Genomic DNA, 25,869 nt, shown 5'->3' on the forward strand with positions numbered 1-25,869 from the left:
GGAGGCCTTCACTACGGCGTCCCTCATAGCCTGAGTATAGCCTGAGTCACTTCGGGACATTAAACCCCCATAAACCAAACTAAACCACCTTAAGGCTGAAGGTGGTGCAAGCCTACGCACCTACATCTGGCCATGATGACCAGATCGTTGAAAGCTTCTGTGATGACATAGAATCGGCAATAAACAGTAAAATCATAGTACATTGTACTGATAGGCGACACTGTACTGATGGGCGAAGGTAGGCAAGAAGCAGGCTGGAACCAGGTGGCAGGCGACAATGGCGTAGGTTCCAGGAATAGCAGTGGGGAGTAGTTATTAGTAGAGTTCGCAGAGAGAAATAATTTATGGATCATGAATACCTTCTTTTGGAAATGAAAACAGGAAGTGGACGTGTTAGAGCCCCAATGGTGAGACTAAAAATAAAATAGACTTCATACTATGCGCTCACCCAGGCATCGTACAGGACTTGGAGGTCCTCCGAAAGGCGTGCTGTAGTGTCCACAGAATGGTAAGGTCTCGAATTAGCTTAGACTTGAAGAGCGAACGAAAGAAACTAGTGAGGTGGAAGCCCATGAACGAGTTAGCGGTAAGCAGGAGAGTAGAAGAATTCAGGATATCACTGCAGAACATTTATTCGGCTTTAACTGAGGAAGACGATCTTAATGTTCAAACAATGAACGATAATCTCACAGCTATCATTACAGAGTGCACAGTAGAAGTAGGCGGTAAGATGGTTCGACAGGATACCAGCAAGCTATCCCAGGTGACAAAAGATCTGATTAAGAAACACCAAAGCATGAAAGCGTCTAACCCTACAGATGGGATAGAACTGGCAGAGCTAGCAGAGCTTATAAATAAGCGCAAGGTAGCCAACGTTAGGAAGTTTAATATGGAAAGAATCGAGCATGCTCTAAAGAATAGAGGTAGCCTGAAAGCGGTGAAGAGGAAGCTAGGCATAGGTAAAAACCATATGTATGCGTTAGGAGACAGAGGGAAATGTCATTAGCAATATGGATAAGATAGTTAAAGTAGCTGAAGAGTTCTACACAGATCTATACAGTAGCCATTGTAATAACATTAACGAGAGAGGCAGTAGCACACAGCAATGGGACATCCCGCCAGTTATGAAATAGGAAGTAAAGAAAGCCTTAGGAGCAATGCAGAGGAGGAAAGCAGCTGGTGATGATCAGGTAACAGCAGAGCTGTTGAAGGGTAGACGGGAGATTGTGCTAGGTAAACTAGCCACCCTGTATACTCAATGCCTTATGACCTCGAGCGTACAACAAGCTTGGAAGAACGCTAACATTATCTTATTTCATAAGAAAGGAGACGTAAAGGAATCAACCAGATGATTAGGCAGGCTTTCATAAAGGATACTCGACAAGAGACCATATTGACACTATCAATCGGGTGATAGAGAAATGCACATAATATAACCAACCCCTATATGCAGCCTTCGTTGATAACGAGAAAACATTCGACTCTGTGGAAACCTCAGCAGTCATGCACGCATTGCGGAATCAGGGTGTCGAAGAGTTTTGTATGAAAATACTGGAAGATATCTATAACAACTGCACAGCTACCATAGTCCTCCATAAAGTCAGCAATAAAATTCTAATAAGGAAGGCTGTCTGGCAGGGAGACACGATCTCGCCAATGCTATTCACTGCCTGTTTACAGGAGGTGTTCCAAGGCCTGCATTGGGAACAGTTTGGGATAAGAGTTATTGGAGAATACCTAAATAATATGTGATTCGCTGATGACATTGCCTTGCTAAGTCACTCAGGAGATGAACTGCAAAGCATGATCACTGAGTTAGGCAGGCAGAACAGAACGGTGGGTCTAAAAATTAACATGCAGAAAACCAAAGGAATGTTCAACAGTCTAGCTAGGAAACAGCTGTTCACTATTGGTAGCGAGGTGCTGGAAGTGGTAAAGGTCTACTTGGGGCAGGTAGTAACCGCTGATACGGATCCTGAGAGGGAAATAACGAAGAATAAGAATGAGGTGAAGCACATATGGTAGGTTCTCTCAGATCATGAATAGCAGTTTACCAGTATCCCTCAAGAGAAAAGTACACAATAGCTGTATCTTACCGGTACTCACCTATGGAGCAGAAACATGGAGGCTAACGAAAAGGGTTCAGCTTAAGGACAATGCAGTAAGCAATGGAAATAAAAATCATAGCTGTAACATTAAGAGACTGGAAGCGAGCAGAATGGGGGAGGGAACAAACACAGGTTAATGACATCTTAGTCGAAATCAATAGGAAGAAATAGGCTTGGGCAGGACATGTGATACGAAGGCAAGATAACCACTGGCTCTTAAGGGTAACGGAGTGGATTTCAAGAGCAGGCAAGCGCAGCAGAGGGCAGCAGAGATTTAGGTGGGCGGATGAGATTAAGAAATTTGCGGGGATATGGTGGCTGCTGTTAGCAAAGGACAGGGTTAGTTGGAGAGACATGGGAGAGGCCTTTGCTGTGCAATGGTCGTAGTCAGGCTGATGATGATGATTATTATTGCCGCATATTACCATGTTTACTACGTGAGCTACCTTTAGTTTGTATGCCATGTATATTTGTAACATTCAGAGTTGCTGGGAGAGTGGTTTACTGGGGGCAGGAGTCTGGCAATGTTATAAGTGGCACATTCCTGTAGGGGAATAATTAGCCCTAGATATGTTTTATAACTACTGCTACTGTCTCTATCCCAAGGGTTCCCCATCTTTTTATCCCCGGCGAACGGGAATCCTGACTGCTTTCAAAGGGTGCTCAAGGACCTCGCATGAAGAACTTTACCTTTCATGCATACAAAAAAAGGCATGCATACTCACTGGCCCTTAAAAAATGTCCGAATTCAATTAATAATGACTCGCTGTGCAGTGAAACAGTCTGGTATGGGTTAATTACAGTATGATTAGTGCCAAATTAAAGTGGGTAAGTGAAAAGTGGGGATGCATTCATAGATTTATGTACTTGGGGAAACCATAAAGTCGACTAAAAAACCCAAAAGCTCTGCATAATCAGGTTTTGAGAATGCTTGATGATGACGATGAATTTTCATGGCACATGGGCAGCTTTGGCCAAAGAGCGCCATAGCACAAAATAGTTCCCGTTACACAAGGTGGGGTCAGAGACCCACTTCCCAAGCATTTCACCCCCGATAGGTTGAGCAGCAGGCTAGGGAAAAAGTTTGTACCCATTGTATCACTGCTAGGTATCCATTGGCACTGGGGATTGAACCCCATACTTCCCGCATGCAAGGTAAACGCTCAAACCGCTAAGCCACCCTTGCTGTAGCCAATAGCACAACTGACTGCATAAACACCTTCACCAGCACAATGTTCAGTGTTTTCAATTTTATGCATGGTGGCAAAAAAACAGCAACATGTTCTCTTCGAGAGCGCAAGCAGCATGGAAAGCTGTCAGTTGCTCGGGCCAAATGGAGATTAAACTAGTTACCCGCCTACCAGGAATATGACCTACAGTGTGATGGCATCAGCTTGAACATGATTGCTGCGCCAATTGCACCAAACTGTGCCAAAAGGCTGTTGCTGCTACATGCTGCTGCACCATTATGACAAAATGCGAGTAGTCTGTGCCAGATCATCTCCAAAATGCCATGTGTAGTACAATAAACGTCAACGCCACATCTAGCACTGTGGCCGCGTCTCGCTTAGGCAACACTATCAGCAAACCCAGTCTTGATTAGAATCGTTCAGCCAGCCATTAGATCAAGGTAGGGCACCATGTTGGCCGCGTCCCTTGTCAGTCTGTGCCATGAAAAAGAGATAAGAAAACAAGTCTGGAGCACGCCGGCATCTTGCTGCGATCATCCCGAGCTGTTTGAAGGGCAGGATCAAAACGTGGGTGGCGCGAACATTCGCAAACGGCACCGGTGTGTGTTTCTCGTTTTTGCTTGGCTGGAGTAGGAGACAGTATGCTACTGCAAAACTTTTGGTCGGGGCTCACGTTGACTTCTTATTTGGCGTGCCGAAAATTGGTGATAGCACTTGTTGGAAGTTTAAAATCAATTAATATGCGTGTGCACTAAACTTAGGGCGTTGCTTTTTGTGTGTGAGTGTGCTGTTCAGAGCAGTGTAGAAGCGGTTCTTATGTTAATGCTTTTTTCTTTGTCTCATTTTTGTAATAATCTGAGCTGTGAAAATAGAGGGAATATCAACAATTGGCTGAAACCTAATTGGGTGGTAAAATAGCGACCTTTGAGCACACTAAAAGGAGCTTGGGGGGGGGGGTGATGTCTTGTTGGCGGCGGCCGCGTTGGTCGTGTACTCACGAATAATGCACACACGCTCAGTCATGCGCACAAATGCACACTTGCATGTATGCACACAAGCATATATGTATGTATCCATACATGTTTGGACCGCGCACACATACACACATTTTTTTTACTGCATACAGTTTTTTTCTTTAAAAGCTATAGAAGATATTTTGGTGGGATCTGTACAGGGAGATTGTATGGCAGGGCTGATGCTCCTTCATAATGTGGAATTAAAAGACTACTTATTAGCTAAAATTAGGTAATTGGCTTTAATTCAGCAAAAGTCACTACAAACCAGAAGGTACTATATGCGTTGCTGTTTTTCAGTGTGTCAGGGTCTGCTTTATGTATGCATGTATGTATACTAAATAATTATGTGTATTTATATAATGGTACATACACATACACACAAACCTTCTCATAATGCTCATTTTGCTGCTCAAAAACAAAATGTTGTCTGCTTCAAAGTGACCTGGGCCAATCACATCATTGCTGGAGCATGCACTGCAAGCTCTAGCAGCATCATAGTGCACTGATATAGACTGCAGCAGACAAGAGGGGGAATGATATTCCTTCTTTAGTTTTACGGTAATGTGGCACTGATTATGACCTTGAACACTCGATATGTGGCTAAATCTGACCTTGCAATGCCAAGAAAAGTTACGCATTTAGATGCTGTTGAAAACGGTGAAGTGTCATCATTGCCACAGCATTTGGCACTCTACACCGCAGAGCATTCAATTATTTGCAACCTTCACATTGCAGTCATTGCATGTGCAATTGTACTTATGTGCACCACTAGACAGACACCTTGGAAGTGAGCTCTTACCATAGCTTGTCTATTGCAGGTCATATTGATCTTGTCTGTTACAAATTCATCTCAATATGAAGGAGCCAAGTGAAACATTGGGCAGCTTGGTTGAACGCTGTTTCAGTGCAAGAGTATACAGGTGTGCCGATTCCATAAGTGATGCATCAATGTTAACAGTTGCAGTGCGTTATGTTGTTTATCTGCAAAGCAGTTTGCCCAGCCCCTGTTTTCATTGGCACATCAGGCAAAGTTATGATTTTTCCACGTAGTTGTGTTGCCTGTGCTATACTGAGTGTAAATTATGTGTAACTTTAGAGAGCCTTCTTTCGCTTTCTAGCAACATAGCTAGCCTCTTCACTGAGGAACTGGTCTTTAGACAAGCACTTCTGGGGATTGTGCCTTGGGGAGTGCATCATAGGACACAGCTTGTCTTTTCTGGGTGTACAAGGATTACTGATCAATCTGACTCTGTCACCTACTGTAATTAGTATGAACTATGTCTAAATAAGCATTGTTAAAACCATTTGCAATAACTGGCTGGAAAGTCAACTCTTTTTGGGAAGAAACATTGAGGTTGCAGCATAGATGCTTGAAAGCAGTGCCAGTTTTGTATGATTGTGGAAGTCGAAGCGTTCTTGAAGCTAATGATGAGGACAGGCGAGATTAGGTGAAGTGAAAGCCCCATGCACCATTTATAGCCCACAAACATACTTTAAAACGCAGTAACAATGACGAATTCACTCCTTCACACTTCAAAACACGTTTAAATGTCGGTAATATTATCTCCTGGCATACATAATGCAAGCATGTGCTACACAGTAGCATTTGACATATGCGCATTGCAAGCCACAGTATTTTTTTAGCACTCACTATCCTTTTGCTTATGTCTACGCACATTGTACTAAAACTGTCTAATGCATTGTTCGACTTTTCTATACTTTACCATCTCTACCCCTCAATGCCTGTCTTGTTTTACCCCTGCTTCATTGTTTTGTGCTTCTACAACTGCGAAGTCTGTACCTCTTACAACTTCTTCCTCCACAAACCTACATCGAGATTTACATAAAAAAAAAAGACCCCCTCATGGAATTTTTGAAAACACTGTTAGGATAAAGCCCTCCCCTTCTAGCTTCACTTGTGGGGAACGCAAACCACTCAAGTCTCAACATCGTCATTTGAGGACATGTAAACAGTACGGCACTATATTTATTATTATTGTCAGGGTGAAGACACTATGATGCGGTTGTGGCCTCCAGTATCTTTCAAATGTGGTACAAAACTCAATACGCTCAAGATAGTAGTTAAAGTAGTAGTAGTAGTAGTAGTTAAGAATAAATGACAGCAGAACAAGTACATCCCTTCGCGTCCTTGGTTTGTCTCATTCACTGTCTTTCTTGTGATTATCAACCACAACGAAAGGCCTGAAAGTGTGAAAAGGTGGAGCAAATATGAAAAAGGGAGCCTTTTGGGGGGGGTGGATTTCATTTTTGTTTTCAGTGACATTCATGAATATGGGTCTTCAAATAAAAATATTGGTTGTTCGTTCTCATTTGAGGTGCACCAACACCATAAGGGTCAGGCTGCGAAGCATGGCTCTTAAGAATGCCAAATTTCCCAACATTTAACACTGCAGTTTCATCAGCCTTGAGCATCAGTACAGCCATTTCATGAGTCTTGGCTTTGCTCAGCACAGGCTGCCGTGATGGCTGAGTGGTTATGGCACTCGGCTGCTGACCCAAAAGATGTGGGTTTGATCCCTGCCGCGCCGGTCGAATTTCGATGGAGGCAAAATGCTGGAGGCCCATGTATTGTGCGGTGTCAGTGCAAGTTTAAGAGTGCCAGATGGTCGAAATTTGTGGAGCCCTTCACTACGGCATCCCTCATAGCCTGAGTCGCTTTGTGGCGTTAAACTTCTATAAACCATAAACCTGTTCGGCACATCATTAAAGCTTTCAGTTAGCTACTTGGATTGTGTACTCTTGCAGACTACGTCAGGTTTGCAGTCTCCTGCGCTTTTATGAGGCTTCTAGCAGGAAAAGAGTGGCTTGTGTGGAAACCAGTGAACAACACAGTCTTGGTTGTATTTGCAATCCTATATTATTGTGCAAGACCTTTCAGGCAGGGAGAGGCAAGTGAATGGACAGGTCAACCCATGTGAAGCACCTACAAACAATAAATCTCGGTGCAACAAACACTGCTTAAAAGAAATTTTCTCTGTGAGTGAGTGTATTCGCCTTGAATTCTCCTTATTACTATTTATAGGTTCCACCTCAGTGAAATTCTGCAACTGTAGTTTTGATCCTCATCAGTTTCTCTGCAGCAACATGTAACTGCAGACATCTTTCAACTTGTTACACCTTTTCAGCGAAGTTCGTCAGTCAAATCGCGCTTGCACCATTTCAATCAAATAGTCATCAGTTGCATTTGCAAGGCACTTAGCTGGTGGTAGAGGCACTGGGATTTCTTGTGCTGATGGATGGTGCTTCAAGCATAAATGATTTCCAGAGCACGCCAGATACACTCCAGAAACTTCGCAGTTAAAGAAAAATTAGTCCTGGTCCGGGGTTCGAACCTGGGACCACTGCTTCACCTGAGCAGTCGCTCTACCAATTGAGCTAATCGGGACGGCAAGCATAATTATGGTAGGGCTAGAGTGAATTGATCAATAACTCGAAGTGAGAACAGCGTTGGTCAAATGTTTAGGAGAATCCCCCAAGGTGGAGTAAATTTGCTATAAGTAAATTTGTAATTATTACAAATTGGTAGTTATTACGAATTTGTAATTATTACAAATTTACTCCACCTTGGGGATTCCCCTAAACAATTGACCCAAAGCATCATGCTCAATGGCATTGCCTGTTCTGGGTGCACAAACTAGGTGTAGCACTAGTTTCTTGTATTTTAAGGGGGGAGTTTATGTATGGTCTCCATACACCTGGTACATGTTAACAGCAGTGTACTTAACTAGCTGAGCTATGCTAGTGAGAGTTGTATAAGCCGCTTATAAGCGCTAAAACGTCTTGAAAATGCTTATTTAGCTCTGCTGTTTTACTGCTACTGGAATCTGATTTGCTGTTTTTTGATGTAATATATTCAGCACAGTGGTTTTATGCCAATTTTGCAAAGCGATAACTTATGCCATTTTTGCAATTAGTAAATGCTTTTATGTTTTGCATAGGCTTATTGCTAGCAGGGCTTTATTATTGCTGGTGCCTTCACGAAGGGTGCTAAATTGATTCGTGCTAGCGGTTGAAAGGGCTAGCCCTATTTAAACAATATAGCTGGCGGTCTGGACATGGGACTGCAGTTCACCTTTGAAGTAGTATTGTGTCCTTCAGCAGAGGTGTTTGGATTCAGCTTTTAAATTGAACATGGTGCACAACATTTTGCTACACAATTTTTTTGGTGCAGCTGCCATCCAGATATTGTACAAATGCTGCACTGCAACACCACTTTGTTCTTTTGCATTCTTCTTAGGCACCAGACGTGTTTCAACGTAATCTACCTTGCCAATGGATTCTGCAGGTGAACCAAGCATGGCATGCCATCAGGTTTGTTCTGCTTTGTCACTTTGTATGTGAGTAAGAACTGTCTCTCATCAGCTGACAATTCCATAGATTTGTCTTTTAGTTGACCTTCTGTTTTTAGCGATCTTAAATTGGATGTCATCGACAACCCATATGGCAGCGATCACCTCCCTGTATTAATCAGCCTAACATCCCCACCGCAAGTCATCCCAATGAAACCACGATGTTGGAAGTTACATTTAGCCGACTGGGCACTTTTTAGAGAAAGGGCCAGCCTGTAAATCAGTTTCAGATAATAAACGAACTAAATGAATCTATCACAAACTGTATTTTAATTGCTGCACGCCTAGCAATTCTACAGTCGTCTGGTGTAGTAAAACAAAATCTCAAAGCACACAAGAATGCCGAGACGCAAAAACGAGGCAAAACAAAGCCTGGGGAATTTTCTATAGATATCCAAAGAAGGAGAATTTCATCAGCTTCAAAAAGTCCAGAGCAAAAGCCTTATATATTCGCTGTAAGGCCGAAAAGACTTCATGGCAAGGTTACTTGTCGTCAGTAAACAGCTCAACCACATCAAAACAAATTTGGCAGATGGTTAAAAAGATAAATGGCAGCTGCTCCCCATTCGCAGCTCATTTTCTGTCAGCCCCTGGTATGCAGACAAATTTAGAACAGGCAGACATTTTGAGTGAATATTTTTCTGCAGTCTTCAGTTCATCTCACTACACAGATTCATTCCTAAAATACAAAAACACGGCTGAAAAACAGACTGCCCTCAAGTGGCGGTACAAATGAATCCTACAATAATTTACTTATAGTTTAAGAAATTAATAAAGCACTGTTCGCCAGTAAGCAAACTGCACCCGGCCCTGACAAAATACATTATCAAATGTTAGCCCATCTCTCTGAACCGGCTGTAGAGGCACTTTTAAGATTTTTTAACAAAGTTTGGGTATCGGGGAAAATTCCCAAAGCCCGGAAGAAGGCCATCATTGTTCCATTTTTAAAACCCGGAAAACCCCCTACCCTTCCTAGCAGCTATAGGCTCATAGCTCTGACAAGCTGTGTAGCGAAATCCTTTGAAAGTCTATTGAATATCAGACTAACGTTCATGTTAGAAGACTGGGAGCTTCTGGATGTCCACCATTGTGGTTTTAAGAAGGCGTGCTCCACTACAGATCACCTAGTTCATCTTGAAAATACTGTCAGAGAAGCTTTCATACACAAGCAACACTGCCTTGCTGTATTTGTCGATTTAGAAAGAGCATATGATACAACCTGGAGGTTCGGGATTCTTCAGGACTTAGCTGAGCTCGGCATCCGTGGCAGAATGCTGAACTCCCTTAAAGACTTTTTGTCTAACCGTTCGTTTAATGTCCGCCTAGGCTCAACCCTTTCGAGGTATTTTATTCAGGAAAATGGAGTGCCTCAAGGGTGTATTTTAAGCACAACTCTATTTATTGTAAAAATGAATTTTCTTAGTAAAATAATAGCAAGGTTTGTTATGTATCCACTTTATGTAGACGACCTCCACATAGCTTGCACATCCTCCAACATATCGACATGCGAAAGACAAACATATTTAACAATAAACAAACTGGCAGCATGGGCAGACAAAAATGGCTTCCGGTTTTCTGCACAGAAAACAGTAGCCGTTATTTTCTCACTCGAACGAGGAATACAGGCAGATTCACTCTACATCTGAATGAAACCGAGTTTCTCTTAAAAAATGAACACAAATATTTAGGCATAACATTTGACAAAAAACTTTCCTGACTCGTATTAACGCGCTAAAAAAGAAAACTTCCTGATCGCTGAAGATACTCAAAGTCCTTTCACATAAACACTGGGGTTCTGACAGGGCAAGCCTTCTAAAAATTTACCGCTCTGTGGTACGATCCTGCTTATACTATGGTAGTATAGTGTATGGTTCAGCAAGGCCATCGTACTTGAAACGACTCGACCCAGTGCACAATTTAGGTTTACGTCTTTCAACTGGTGCTTACAGGACGTCGCCTATAAACAGTCTTTATGTTGAAACCAACGGACCATCACTTAGAGACAGAAGAACCATGCTCACATGCCCATACATATTAAAAATCCATTCGATGCCCTAACAGTTATGTTACCCCATAGTCACAAAGTGCCCATCCAGAATTCTGTTTAACAACAAACCGCTAGCTATTAGACCAGTCCTTCTGCGTTTTGAAGAGATATGCCAGAACCTCGGAGTACTATATACATTACCTGACATTGGCCGAAGACGGGTTACACTGCCTCCATGGTACAGTTTTCCTACAATCATAAAATACAAGAATTCCTTGCCCTCGAAGAAAAATACAGTAGTTTTACAGAATTTTATACTGATGGATCAAAAACAGTTATGTAGGAAGCGCAGTGGTGCGAGGGAATTCGGAGGAAATAGTACGACCACCACCGTGGAGTGCTACGCAGTATGTGTGGCCATATAAAAGATACTAAGCGAGAACCTCAAAAATGCTATTATTTACGCAGACTCCTTTAAGTGCACTTACAGCTCTCCATTCTAAAAATGCAAGCACCCCTCTGCTTGGTTACATCATACACAACATTGTAACAGCCACAGCACGAGGACAAAACAAAATTCTGCTGGGTCCCGAGTCAGGCCGGAATAAAAGGCAATGATGAGAGAGCAGATTTGTGTGCAGCTAAAGCTCGTGGCAAGGGAATAAAAGAAGAAAATATACCCTTTAATGATTGCATGAAATTAGTAGAAAGGAAACAAAGGAAAAAATGGCAGTCGGCTTAGAACAATGAAGTAAATAGTAAACTACACTTGGTAAAACTGGTTTTAGGTGAATTTAAGTCCTATGTGCACCAGGAACGTTTCAAGGAAGTGATCTTATGCAGTCTCCGAATAGGCCACACGCACCTTACGCACAACTTCCTGCTAACAAAACGACAAACCTGTTTGCGGACAATGCGGAGATGACTTACGATTAGCCACATTTTATTCTCCTCTGTGAAACTGAAAAAACTAAAAAAAGTTCTTTACACAATTTTATAATGAATGCATTCCTTTTCATCCAACACTGCTCTTAGATGATAATGCCATCGTTAACATACCTTATATTTTTGGTTTTTAAAAGAAGCAGGGATACTTGAAAAACTAAATTTTGAACCACTGGTGCGCTTTATTGCATGGTACACCTTCAGCCACTTTCTCATTCCTGAGAAGAAGGCTGAGGTTTTTATTTGATTGGTTGGGAGCCATAGGATCCTTGCCCAGCCAAGGATAGCCGCTGAGGCTACCTGACCTTCTTTAAGGCTTTTACAATTAGCCATTTTCAAATTTCTTCCCCTCTGTTATTACTAGACAGTACAATCGCTTAGGCCATCTATACAATCGATAATATTTTAAATTTGTAAACATTCTACAGGAAACTTATTCTGTACCTTGAGCTTGGCGCTTGATGGCCTTAGCTGCCTATGTGCCATAAAACCCAACACAACGCAACACGCTTCTTTGCAACATTATAGACAAGCAAGTCTTTGCAATTGTCATTGTGAGAATAAGGTACAAGTCCAGCACCCACAATCACATGAATTTTAAGTTATAAAGCTGCACTATTTTACATTAAACCTTGTTCATCAGTTCTTGTAACCAAGGGTGGATCGATATGGCAATTTCATTTCTATTCTATGTTTATTTTTTTCACGCTTCATCATTGTCATTCTATGCCTCTGGTGCCACCAAGATCTGTTATTAAGCACAGCAAATAGATAAGACAATACAATCAAAGCAAACAAATTGCGTTATTCTAATCCATGCAGGCTTAAGTGTTATGTGTACAGGTGAAAACACAGAAGCAGCGCCGACTTTTCCGCGTGCTATTTTCCTGGACCATTTGCTTTCTTTTGATGTTCTTGTTTATAAGCAGCAGTGAGACAAAGGCATGCTGTATAGTGCAAGGCCTGGTAGTAGAACAGTGCTCTTTCTCGGCTTCATTTTTATTATCCACCACTGCGAGTGGCTGATCCTGGCAATAATGGGGTGTGGCTTGGCCTGAGCTTGTAATGAGGTGCGAAAAGGAATTTAAGGATGTCATTATGCTCTGCTGGCCCAGCATAAAAATCCTTAGCCTCTCTACGCGTGGATATCGTGGTAATGACTGTTGCTACCAAGGTGACTTTCGATGTTTTCACTTGAAACATGGCCGTTCCTAAACGTATGTGCTGGACACTTCGTTGTGCAAGACTGCCTTTTAGTTATTCAGGCTCTTATTATAAGAGGCTTGTTGCTTGACCAGAGCTTCCTCCTAGTCATGGCATGCACCTAGGCTGGAACAAAAAAAAATGAATGTCTGTGTGGTAGTTGAACTAACATGGGACATGCCATATAAACCAAGTGTCAATCGTCCCCCACATATAAGACAAGCTGTACACTGCTAAAAGTGGAAACACCGCCCAGTGTAACGCTGATCATGAAGTTAGTTCTCATGCAGAAATATGTCTTCTGGCGACGTAATTTATGTTCAGGCAATCAGAGGCATATCATCTTGTCTCCTCAGGATGAAAATCCTGCGAGTATTTCAATCTGCTGTTCAGATTAACATTTCCATAATATTTCTCTTCTTTTGTAGCTGTCATCAGAGAATTGACAGAATAGCACTCAGCAGCTTTTCCATCTTGATGTTATAAATATCCATGCTGCAGAGTTTTGGAATTTATTTTGCTGTGCATTTTTGACTGCCATATCCAATTGCAATTGCCATCTACTAAGCCTATGCAGCAGAAGATGCAGTTTCACTCACACCAGTCCTTTTAGTGGTGCTACTGCAGTGTGGTGTCTCTTTCATGAAAATCGCGAGTAGCACCTACACACTATCAAAGCTTGTAGTATTGAAATATGCTAAGCTACATACAGCCTTAAAAAAAATGCATTTCACTGGAAACTATTGTTGAACTTCATTAAATTCTCATGTTACCTGAATTACTGTAAACAGAAGAGAACAGCTCTAGTGATTCATTATATGTAAATGCCATCATGCTTGGCTTACTTTGACATTTTCTGCACCTGCATTTATTACAGCGGTCCTAAGGCAAGTATCTCGTTTGGTGTTGGAGTAACTAATATTAGCAGCCGTAAGTAACATGAGTGTTTAACAGAGTTTGTCATTTTTATTTCTCAGGTTTCAGAGGCAGAACCAGTGGTCCAAGAGGAAGCTCAAGTTATCGGCTACTTTGACCTGGAAAACTCGGGCCTGCAGCTTGTTGAAGGCGACAACACCTTCTACCTTCCACCTGAAGCACTTAGGGAGCACGTGCTAATGGCTGAAGAGGGGAAAGAAGGGCAGAATATTATTGTTGTACTAGGGGGTTCAGAAGATGATGTCGTTCAAGCTTTTGCTGAAAACTCTGAAACATTGCTTGGAGACCAGGCAACTTTCACTGTTAATCAGCTAGAGAATGCCATCTCAGCAACACTCCCTCAGGAGTTTGCTGGTGTAGAAGCTGTTACCACCACTGAAGGACAGCAGCTGCTGATATTGTCTGAGGACACCAGTGAGAAGATGGTAAGCCTGGAAAGTGCACCAGTTGAAGAGTCTGCTGCAGTTCTTGAGACTCAGCTCCTGTACCAAGAGGATCCAAAGGATAACTTGCCAGGGGAGTGCACTGAAGCAGGAACTAGTGTCCAATCAGAGCAACAGCCAGGGGTTGAGAAATCACCAGAAGTGAATGGCAAGGAAGGAATAAATGTCTTGCCAGGGGAGTGCACTGAAGCAGGAACTAGTGTCCAATCAGAGCGACAGCCAGGGGTTGAGAAATCACCAGAAGTGAATGGCAAGGAAGGAATAAATGTGATTCCTGAAGACAGTCGCGACAAGACAGGAGTTGTTTATCCTTCACAGGAGAACTCAGAATTTCAAAAGGAAAGTAGGCCTGTGCCTTTGGCAACTTCTCCTCTGGGTGTGCGTGATCCATCTGATGGAGCAGACAGTTTTCGGATATCGATTTCCCTAGCTCAGTGTGGCAGTCTAGGACAGCGGAAAATTGTTGTGTCACCAGGTGCTAAACGAGCAGGAGGCACTGAAGAAAAGCAAAATGGCACTGTGGGTGGGGACATTGTACATGTAAAAGATAAACATTCAAGCCACAAGTCTGTGTCATCTGCACAAGCCAGAGAAGCTGCCATAGATGTTGACTGCAACAGTTCCAAAATCCCACCGGCTTCATCTGCTGTTAGGAGGAGATTGGACCTTGCTAATGTATTACTGCCGAATGACCTCACTATGGAGAAGGGAACGGCTGAATTTGCTGTCCAGAAGGATATTGGCAGTACAAGTGAAGGTACAGAGGCACTGGATTTGGTGCGTGCACCTCAAAACACAAGCGAGCACGTCTCTGCAGACCCTCCAACAGCATGTATACCTGAAAGCAAAAGTGATGAACCTGCCCAGGTGGTGGCGGAGGGCACCACAGCTGAGTCACAGGAGGCCGCTGAGAAGGGCTTGGGTGCTCAACTGTTCAAGAGGCTAAATGATCGGGATGCTGCCAAAATGACTGCTAAGGCAGCAACGTCCACATGCAGTGACGGGAAACTTCCAGTTCACCGTGAGGCTGCTTTGAATAGAGGTACTGTTGCATCAGGCACTGAGGGCCACGAAAAATGTTCATTTCGTGATGAGGACAGTGGCCTTGGATCTGCACTCAAACAAAACAGTCTTGAGGAGAAGGAAGCCAAAAGGCATACAACAGCAAGTGAGGACAGCAAGCAGCAGTGCAAGCAGTTTCATGGTGAACACTTGCCGGGTGTCAAAGATGAAAAGGCAGCACATGTGCCTCCAGAAAAATGTTCCCGGACCCGTACATATGTTGACGCTACTACTGAGGAAGTTTCTTTGCCTTCAGTCACTGCAACTCCAAACAGCAGTCTGGAAGGTGAAGAGAAGCCTAAAGGCTCTGTCATCAAATCTGCTGTCACCCAAAAGGAACTCTGTCAAACCAGCCATAGTGTTGATGCAGACGACTTTGAGGAATCTGATGGTGAGGGTACGCCACCTGTAAAAGAGAAACATGGAGAAAATTCTGAAGTAGACGTGTCAGAAGAACAAGAAGAAAAATCGCAAGAAGTAACAGAAGAGGTTGAAAACGAACAAAATGTTGACATTGCAAACAGTAACATAAACATGGAAGATGAACAAGAAGTGTCACAACAGTTACCTGTGGGAAAAACTCCATCAGAGAAGCCTTCCACTGCCGCAGAAGATAACACAGAGAAATCACTGGATTTTCAGACAAAGCCTGGTCGGGGGGAAGCACAAAATGAACCACCTAGTGACATGAAAATGTCGCGTGAAGTACCAAACAAGCAAGACGGAACTGTTTGTGACCCTGCTACAAGTAGCCTTGCAGCAAGCAAGTTTGAAGACTCTCCCACCAGTAATAGTCATGAGGTGACGCAAAGTAATGTGAGTGATCACCAGGAAGCATCAAGAGACATAGGTGTTGCAAATGCTTTGAAAAGCAAAGTTGACCTGGCAGAGGAACAGAATGCAACTCATTCACCAATTTCGTTGCACTCAGACAGTGATGAAAAGTTGCGAGCAGAAACAGAAACAAGGAATATTGATACAGTTTGCGACAAAGCTGCGTCTGACAGTTCAGATTCACGAGAACGAGAAATTGAATGTGAGCACAGTGATCAAGCACCTAAGGTTGATAGCAAGGGAGAGTATCAAAAGCCTAACGTTGAGTTTCAAGATGTACACAGAGAAGCTGTAGAAAATCCTGAATCCTCTCACTGTGAGCTGCAGGACAGAAAAGAGAGGGACAATGGTGATGCCATTGATAAGGGTAACCAAAATGTCCGAGTGCCTTCTCCACCAGAAGCTAATGACCTGAACACTAAGGAAGCGATATGTGCTGAAAGTTCTGATGAAAAAGTGCTTGCTGCTCTTGATCTGGTTCCTAGCCAAGAAGCGTCACCAGCACCATCCAGCATTGCAGTAAGTTCTCCACCACCTGAAAAGACAAATGTGGCTGCTGAAAAGCCAGGTCCATCATCTGCAGCTTCTGGTTCATTGGGCAAGAAAAAATCCAGCATTGCAGTAAGTTCTCCACCACCTGGAAAGACAAATGTGGCTGCTGAAAAGCCAGGTCCATCATCTGCAGCTTCTGGTTCATTGCGCAAGAAAAAATCCAGGATTGCAGTAAGTTCTCCACCACCTGAAAAGACAAATGTGGCTGCTGAAAAGCCAGATGTGGCAGCTGAAAAGCCAGGTCCATCATCTGCAGCTTCTGGTTCATTGCGCAAGAAAAAATCCAGGATTGCAGTAAGTTCTCCACCACCTGAAAAGACAAATGTGGCTGCTGAAAAGCCAGATGTGGCAGCTGAAAAGCCAGGTCCATCATCTGCAGCTTCTGGTTCATTGGGCAAGAAAAAGCGGAAAAAAGAACAAAAAGTTGAATGCTCACTTGGAAAGCCAGGTCCATCATCTCATCCTTCTGACGCAGAGGAAAAAAAATGGGATGGGCAAGAAGGCAGTTCTTCGGGTAAGAAACGCTGGAATCTTCGTACACCAACAAAACCAAGAAAGCGGATCATCATCCCAGACAGTGATGATGAAGATTTTGAGTCCTATGGAAGTGAAGACATTTCTGCTGAAACAACCAAAAGCAGGTCAGAGGAGGTGTTCGACGTACTTTTAAATGTCTTTAAAACTGAACAAGCTAAGAAAGCAGCTAATCACGCTGAACCAGCAGTAAAAAAAAGGGCTAAGAGAGGGGGTTTGTCGTCCTCAAAACGAAAGCCTTCTTTTCCAAAGCCATTTGGCAGTGGTGATGGTGCGGTGGGAAAAGAAGGGGCCACTTCTACAATGGAAAAGTATAAAGCCAAAGAAAAGCCATCAGGGCGAAAAAGCCATCCAGTGGACACGCCTTCTTTTGTTACTAATGAGACACCTGCACCAAAGCGAGCTCGAAAGCGCCGCTCTGAACCTGCTGAACCTGCTGAACCTGCAATGCCTGAGGCTTGTAAAAAGAGTGCGGATGGCGACGATACCACCGAAACTCCTGTCACTGGCAATCGAATTCCCTCTGTAACCGATTTGTTTGCTGGAGACATAAGAATTCGCTGCCAGAAGCCAAGTTCCTCAAATGACAAAGCAGCGACAAACTATCACTGTTCAAAATGTGGCTTTCGTTCAACTCGAATGGAGAATATTGTGAGGCACCACAAAAATGACTGCTCACACTCTAGAAGCCTGTTTGATTGGCACACTGAGCCCTCAAAAAGTACAAACAGTAATGCCCCCACGTGAGTTTGTTACCTTTCACAGTCACTTGTTTGTTGTCTTCATTTTTCTCCATCACCAACTTCACCACTGTTTTTTTTTCTCCTGTGCGTATAAATTTGGCGTTACAAGTATGTGAACAAAAGTGCCGATATGTGTGCAACAGATATTGGAAAGCTCATCTACATTGGTCTGGTACACAGCTTTAGCTTTTGTTGAGTTTCACTGTTTTTTTAAATCATTACGTTGTGAAGGCCCACAGCTGACATATTGAGTCATGTGTTCATTGTAGTGTTCTTTTAAGTGAAGAAAAAAACAAAATGGGGAAAAACATGCCACTTCTTCATGTGTGAGTTTTCTTTTTCAAGTGTTCTTCCTTCTTGTGCCGGTGCTACTTCCAGCCTCAGAGAGGCCCCAAGAGCTTGCACACGGTTCTGTGGTGTATCATTTTCATTCACTGATGTCAGTATTTGACCTGCACAATCTATATTTAAAGTGCTTTGTTGTAAAATCTGGTGATGAAGTAGTGTTACCAAGAGTACACCTTTTGCAGCTGGTGTAGCTGGAGCAGCTGACTGACGTATTGCTGTTGTTTTCAGTGTAGATAATATTGCATCAGGCATATGCTCCATTTCTGGTCTCGAGTGTTACATCTGGGAACTAGCACACACCTTAGTCAAGGAGGCATGTTCTTTGTCATAATACCTGCATACATTTGCGCATTTTTGTAATAAGGGTACCTGTGCAATCTTTGTTTGATTACTTTCTGTCTCCTCTTTCTTCTATTGCATGCCTGATTGACGCTGAAAGCTGCCTACAGTGAATCGCTACGGAAAAGGGCACAATTGAAAGCCAGTATTGTCCCCAGATCAGGAATTACTTTGTGCAGGCTTGGACCCTGGATTTCGGCAGTTGGCATTCCTTTTTGAATAGGAACATAAGAAAAAAATGAGCGCTCGGTCTTAGTGGACAGTTTCTCCTTGCACAAAGTGCATTGAAAAAATGTGCACTAAGACACCATTCAGTAAAGGGTTACCATAATATGCCATTTGTGAAGTAGTTTTGCCACTTTGAAGGAATGTTTAAGGTACATTGTATTTATAAAATTATAATACAAGAAAAGGCACATCCAAAACATTGTATTTATAAAATTATAATACAAGAAAAGGCACATCCAAAAAAGCTTGAGTGCCATTATTTTGCACAGTATTGTTTTTTTTTTTGTCATTGCCTAGGTCTGTGTAAAATTATAATACAAGAAAAGGCACATCCATAAAAGCTAGAGTGCCATTATTTTGCACAGTATTGTTTTTTTTTGTCATTGTTTAGGTCCATAGCATGTTTGCCAAATTTATTGAAGTTATATTTTTATTGAGTGTGAGTTTTATTGTAATGCACATTGCGCTCATGTCCAGCAAAATGAATGTTGGAGAATGGGAGGAGCTAGCATTACTTTGCATTTTGCTTTTCTTCACTGACAGGTACTGAACCTTAATTGGTGCAGTTCTGCTGTGTTTTCTTGTCCTCCCTCTACTGATCAAGTAATGATCTGTGTGAAATGTCTGTGTGTGTTCCATGCTTAGTGTTAACTTTTATGTCTTGTTTGTGTTGTTGAAAAATGAGTATGCTTATATTGTCACATTCATCTCCCATTTTCTTTTACCTTCTAAAATCAAACTTGGACCGAAAGCTTCGGGCACACATTGGCATCTAAAAGAGTGTGCATGTCCAGTGCACATGTTGCTAACTTTTATGTCTTGTTTGTGTTGTTGAAAAATGAGTATGCTTATATTGTCACATTCATCTCCCATTTTCTTTTACCTTCTAAAATCAAACTTGGACCGAAAGCTTCGGGCACACATTGGCATCTAAAAGAGTGTGCATGTCCAGTGCACATGTTGCTAACTTTTATGTCTTGTTTGTGTTGTTGAAAAATGAGTATGCTTATATTGTCACATTCATCTCCCATTTTCTTTTACCTTCTAAAATCAAACTTTGACCGAAAGCTTCGGGCACACATTGGCATCTAAAAGAGTGTGCATGTCCAGTGCACATGTTGCTAACTTTTATGTCTTGTTTGTGTTGTTGAAAAATGAGTATGCTTATATTGTCACATTCATCTCCCATTTTTTTTTACCTTCTAAAATCAAACTTGGACCGAAAGCTTCGGGCACACATTGGCATCTAAAAGAGTGTGCATGTCCAGTGCACATGTTGCTAACTTTTATGTCTTGTTTGTGTTGTTGAAAAATGAGTATGCTTATATTGTCACATTCATCTCCCATTTTCTTTTACCTTCTAAAATCAAACTTGGACCGAAAGCTTCGGGCACACATTGGCATCTAAAAGAGTGTGCATGTCCAGTGCACATGTTGCTAACTTTTATGTCTTGTTTGTGTTGTTGAAAAATGAGTATGCTTATATTGTCACATTCATCTCCCATTTTCTTTTACCTTCTAAAATCAAACTTGGACCGAAAGCTTCGGGCACACATTGGCATCTAAAAGAGTGTGCATGTCCAGTGCACATGTTGCTAACTTTTATGTCTTGTTTGTGTTGTTGAAAAATGAGTATGCTTATATTGTTACATTCATCTCCCATTTTCTTTTACCTTCTAAAATCAAACTTGGACCGAAAGCTTCGGGCACACATTGGCATCTAAAAGAGTGTGCATGTCCAGTGCACATGTTGCTAACTTTTATGTCTTGTTTGTGTTGTTGAAAAATGAGTATGCTTATATTGTCACATTCATCTCCCATTTTCTTTTACCTTCTAAAATCAAACTTGGACCGAAAGCTTCGGGTAGGCATCTCTGCACACATTGGCATCTAAAAGAGTGTGCATGTCCAGTGCACATGTTGCTAGCCTTGCAACACTATGGGACATTGAGATGTAGATTGCTTGTATACTTCCTTTTGTTTGTTATTGGGACTTTTTTGATGAGACATTAAATGTCTGCATACCATTGCCAATCGCCTCTCTTTCCTTTTGTGTCTTTACACAACATTCTGGTGCTATTTTTTTTTCTTTAGTGAAAAAAAGTTACACTGATTCTGGGGCACTTCATGCTTCCTTCATTTTCATTTGTAGTGCTGCAAATCTAGGAAGCAATGTCTTGCTCTAATGTCACTTTCTTGCTCATTGTTAAGTGTTGTGCCATTGCCCCACCTGGTGGTGCAGTTTATACAGTTAGTGCTCTATATGGCATTAACAACTTGGCTTCATGTTTTAGTTCATGTTGCAGTTATAGCCCTGTGTTTTGTGATGCGCAAAATATATCTCCGACTGGTTCTGCTACATTACTGCTTCAACATTCCTGTTGTGAAGTAAAGGGAGGCCTGTGCATGCATGCAGAGTTGCACGAGCTTCCCTCATGCTCAGTGGCGGCTTAATGGCCACAATGCTCAGCAGCTTAGTACGATTTTGCGGGTTTGATCCCATTCCTGGTAGGCGCATTTTTATGGACACAAAATATATAAGTGTTCATGTACTGAGGTTGCAGTGCATGTTAAGAAACCCTCGAAATTAATATGGAGCCTTCCACTACAGTGTGCCTCAGCTCACAGTGCGGCATTGGCAGAGGAAAACTGATTACAACTCCAAAAAGATGAATTCTGGAAGTGGTTGTGTGCTGTGTGCTTGTCTTGTGTTTAGCCATGTCGTGGTCAGTGTTGTAAACGGTTAATGTTTCAGTCCTGATGAACCTCTTAGCCATGTTTATTGGTACACCCGAGAGAGCTGTAGATGCTGTCTCAAATAACGAAATTGCTTCATTGCTTAATTATTACAATTCCAATCCTTGAAAGTGCTTTTTTTTAACTGGGTGGGAAAGGGGAGTATGTTTTTCAAAAATGTTTCCGTTACTGCCAGCCTGGATGTCGTGCCTTAGGCAGGAGTGGGTGGTACAGAATGAGAGGGTATACAGCAATACAATGTGTAACCCAATTGGGTGAGCAACGGGACCTTCCTCTCTGTCATGTCCCAGGACATCAACTGCTAATGTACAGCAGCTTTGAGATGTTAATAAGCCATGTGCACACACAAGGATGTCAGTGCCCCAACCATCTCAAAGGATGTGATTCACTGCCATGGTGTAGAAATTCTGCTATTTGGGAAAAATAATTTTAATAGGATAGAGATACCAAGCTTTTCGTTGTGTGTTCTTTGGAATGATGTGCAAGGCAGTAAACATGGATCATCATGTGCAGTGAAATTCCCCTGACTATATCGAACGCAGATTATACTCTTGAAAATCCTGTGTAAAAGTCGAATTGCCATATATCGAACTGCACGCACCGCCCCTGCAAGCGGCGCGTCTATAACGGCGGCCTTCGATCACATTCCGCGCGCGGAGACTTGATTGGCTGCGCGGATTTGGGCGCGTGCATGCTGGCAGCGCGTGCTGTCAAAGCATGGCGGAAAATCTTAAAGCGCCGACCAATCGTTAAAAAGATTACGTTTCGGCCCCGCCTTACGGGGGCCTTGTTCACAATGAAAGAAAGACAGGAGTGAAGGTAAGTTATATAAATTTCATGATATGACGCAAGCAGCGGGAGTATATCGGGGGTAGATTGCCTTCGTTGCGATTAAGTGTGTTTGCCGTCGTCTGAATATAAAAAGGTTCTAGGTAAAGCCTTATCGTCTTGCTCTTTTCTTTTCCGATTATCTTCGTGCCGTCCCAGTCGATGTCATGGCCCTCGGAGATAGCATGATCAGCCAGTGTGTTTGTTGCCACGCGCTTGTTCTTGACATCATTGTGGTGCTGCTGCAATCTTTTCCGAAAATCAGCGATGTAGACATGCTCACAATCAGCGCACTGAACCCTATACACGATGCCCGGGAACTTCTCCTTTATCTTGTCTTTCACTGTAACCAACGCGTGTCGCAGCTTCCGCGTGGGTACATGTGCGACGTCGACTTCGTACGACTGGAATATGCGGGATAAACGTTCACTTACTCCGGGGACGTAGGGTATCAGAATCCTTTTCTTCTTCTCTCGCTGGGTTGCTGTGGCGGCGGGTGAGCTAGGCGATTCTCGGATTTTCGTATGAAAGAACTGGGATAGCCCGAAGCTATCAGGTCGCGGCGAACGGTGTCCAGATCTGTCGCTTTCTCTTCCAGCGTAGAGCAGAGGTTCTCCGAACGGCGGACAAGTGAGGCGACAACGGACTTCTTGTGACAGGTCGGGTGTACGGAACTGAAGTTGAGGTACATGTCAAAGCATGCGACGAGGTGGCCGTGCTTGACATTAAAACTCCCATGGGCGTCCTGCAGACGTTCAGGATGTCGAAGGGGCTTAGTGTTCGTAGGGAGGGTGGCCTTTGGTCTCATGGTCTTTTTCCGCGCCACATCGCTGTTGTGCGGTGAAGCCAACCTAACTAAAGCCACGGCCGTGCTTAAAGCCTTGCGGCGGCACTCGCGCGTCGTGCTTCGCTGCCTAAGGTGCTGAGGGCACCTCTCCGGTGTTCCTCTGCTCGGCAGGCGCTTGCAGGGACCAAGCACTAGGGCCTAGTCTGGTACTCTTTGTCGAGGGGGTTGCATATGAGCCGTGTAGAGAGACTATTCGTAGCGCCCGTTGAAGTGCTAAACTTTGGAAGGAGTCGCGCAGCGGGGACCAGAAGCAACCCCCCCCCCCCCCCCCCCCCCCCGCGCTTCGCTGGTCTCAACTTATAACGGAGTGTGTTCCTCGTGCGTCACCTTTAGCTCTGTTCACCGAGAGGATTGTATATACAGTATTTATTGTGCGTTTTTATCGCTGACACTTTCAAAAATTTCCCCGCCTCAACCGCTGGCTCGTTTGCGGTGAAACTGCACACAGAGCTTGCGTATTATGGTAACTTTTGTATCGTAGCAAGTTTGACAATGGTACTTACTTAGTTCAGGCGCACATGATGCGAAAACGTAAGCGTCTACGAGAGATCGGCGAGCCAAAACCCGCAGACGACGCTTTTTCGCTGAAGGGCGGCAGTGGCGCCATCTGTTTGCGGTAGCGCAAAGCGTCACTACAAGGCCGTCGAGGAGAGCGTTGCAAGGAGCGCGGGCCGTTTGAATATGCCGTTCCTGTCGTTTCGTCTGCTTCTACTGAAGCGCTTACAACATTTTCGACTAATTAAGCGGAAAAATATCAGAACAAATGATTTAACGAGGCTTTACCTTTTAAAGAATATTGTTTGCAATGCTCGCCTCGGCGGCCTTGTCGTGACGGTTTCCACTGCCCAAAACAGATGGCGCCACTGCCGCCCTTCAGCGAAAAAGCGTCGTCTGCGAGTTTTGGCTCGCCGATCTCTCGTAGACGCTTACGTTTTCGCATCATGTGCGCCTGAACTAAGTACCATTGTCAAACTTGCTACGATACAAAAGTTACCATAATACGCAAGCTCTGTGTGCAGTTTCACCGCAAACGAGCCAGCGGTTGAGGCGAGGAAATTTTTGAAAGTGTCAGCGATAAAAACGCACAATACTGTACAGTTAAACTCAATCTAACGAAACCGTTTTTACGAGGTTCCCGATCTAACGAAAAAAAAAAATGCCCCGATAAGTATACGTGGGGTTTTGTGGTGTTAATAACACGGAATAACGAAACAAACGGCCACTAAACGTGATTTAATTAACGAAGTTTTTCCTGGAATAAATGAGTAAAAAAAAATTGATTTCTCACTCATTTTGCCCACGATGTCTCGCAGCTTGTTGGCAGCGTGCCAGCAGCAACATCTATGCGCCGAAGTCCCGAAGTACCGGCCCTGGTTTTGTTTTCGTGGGGCTAGAAGTTGCGCCGCTGCGCGGAACAAGGGACACTGCAGTAGGCGGCGCTTCCCACCTTAGCTTTGAATCCATTTCACCAGATGGCGCTTTCACGCAGAGATTCGAGCCACTTTCGCGGACTTTTCATACGCGCAGGCGCGGATTGTCCGCAAATGCGTTGCCGCGGTAACTTTAGGGTGCCGCTACATTGCTATTTGAGATTTTTGAGAGCGGAAAAATGCCTTCCTCTATTTTACGAATTTCCTGATTGAACGAAATGATTCGTGGCTGCTGTTCATTTCGTTCAAATCTAGTTTCAACTGTATTGTAGAAATTGTGAAATCAGCTCCCTCAACTGCACCTCAATACTAACGAGGGATTGTTCTATTTGTGGTGTACTGGCAACAGAATTAGTAGTGGAATTCTGATCAGCAGTTGCTAGTTCCAAAGCACCCTCCGCAGCTGCGAACGCCCTTGACGTGAAGCAGGTCGGACCTTGCAACGCCTAGCGAGCGGCACGTCCTGCTAGATGCGCGTCACTGGCGTGGGTGTTCTCTGTTACGTCACAGGTATTATTTCTTACTTATTCAAAACATACTGCAGTCATTGAAGACCAAGCAGATATCCTTGTCTGTTACGTACCATTTTTAACGGAAGAGCTTCAATTCAAGCTCCCGGGAGTTGGGCTGAAATGCCGGTGTTGGCGTGCCTAGAAAATCATAATTGATCAAGAGGGTAGGGACGTAGAAAAGCACTTTCACTAAAAAGAGAAAAAAAAAAGGTGGACGGTTGGAATCGAACCGCTGCAGACCGTTCGTTCGGTAGGATAAACGGAGGCCTTGTACGTGCTCCAGCACCAGTAGGCGAACTATATAACACGAACATGTCAATAAGGGTCACTAATTAGCATCAATAGGATATGGACAATGTGTAATAAAGCAGTGCGTGATAGCAGCAAGCGTGTAGACGAGGGGTGTGCAAATATTCGAAATTTTCGAATAGTGAATCGAATATCGTTCCACTCGATTCGCTGAACGAATCAAATTGTGCATTTTCAAAATTATTCGAAACGAATGAAATCCGTTCTCATGTTTTCAATTAATTGGCTCTGAGTTCAAATAGGGCATGTCGTAGTTTTTTCGACGGCTGTTGAGAAAGGCCCCATTCCAACGCCGCCCAGCATATGCTGCCGCGATCGCCCTACGCGAAGCAGGGTTCAGCGCCGCGA

At 43.4% G+C, this 25,869-nt stretch overlaps 1 protein-coding gene across 4 annotated transcripts in view; it reads left to right on the top strand.

Annotated features, from left to right (window-relative positions):
• Window positions 1-20,872, top strand: part of LOC144113216 (uncharacterized) — a 40,746-nt gene extending 19,874 nt beyond the window's left edge. For all 4 annotated transcript variants that reach the window (XM_077646192.1, XM_077646194.1, XM_077646195.1 and 1 more), the window contains 2 exons: window positions 8,573-8,646; window positions 13,797-20,872. In XM_077646192.1, the coding sequence (XP_077502318.1) occupies window positions 8,608-8,646; window positions 13,797-17,927 (4,170 nt within the window). In that variant the 5' untranslated portion in view covers window positions 8,573-8,607 and the 3' untranslated portion in view covers window positions 17,928-20,872. The remainder of the gene's footprint in view (window positions 1-8,572; window positions 8,647-13,796) is intronic.
• Window positions 20,873-25,869: the final 4,997 nt, after the last annotated feature.

This window comes from Amblyomma americanum, chromosome 1, assembly GCF_052857255.1.
Source record: "Amblyomma americanum isolate KBUSLIRL-KWMA chromosome 1, ASM5285725v1, whole genome shotgun sequence".
Lineage (NCBI taxonomy): Eukaryota > Metazoa > Arthropoda > Arachnida > Ixodida > Ixodidae > Amblyomma > Amblyomma americanum.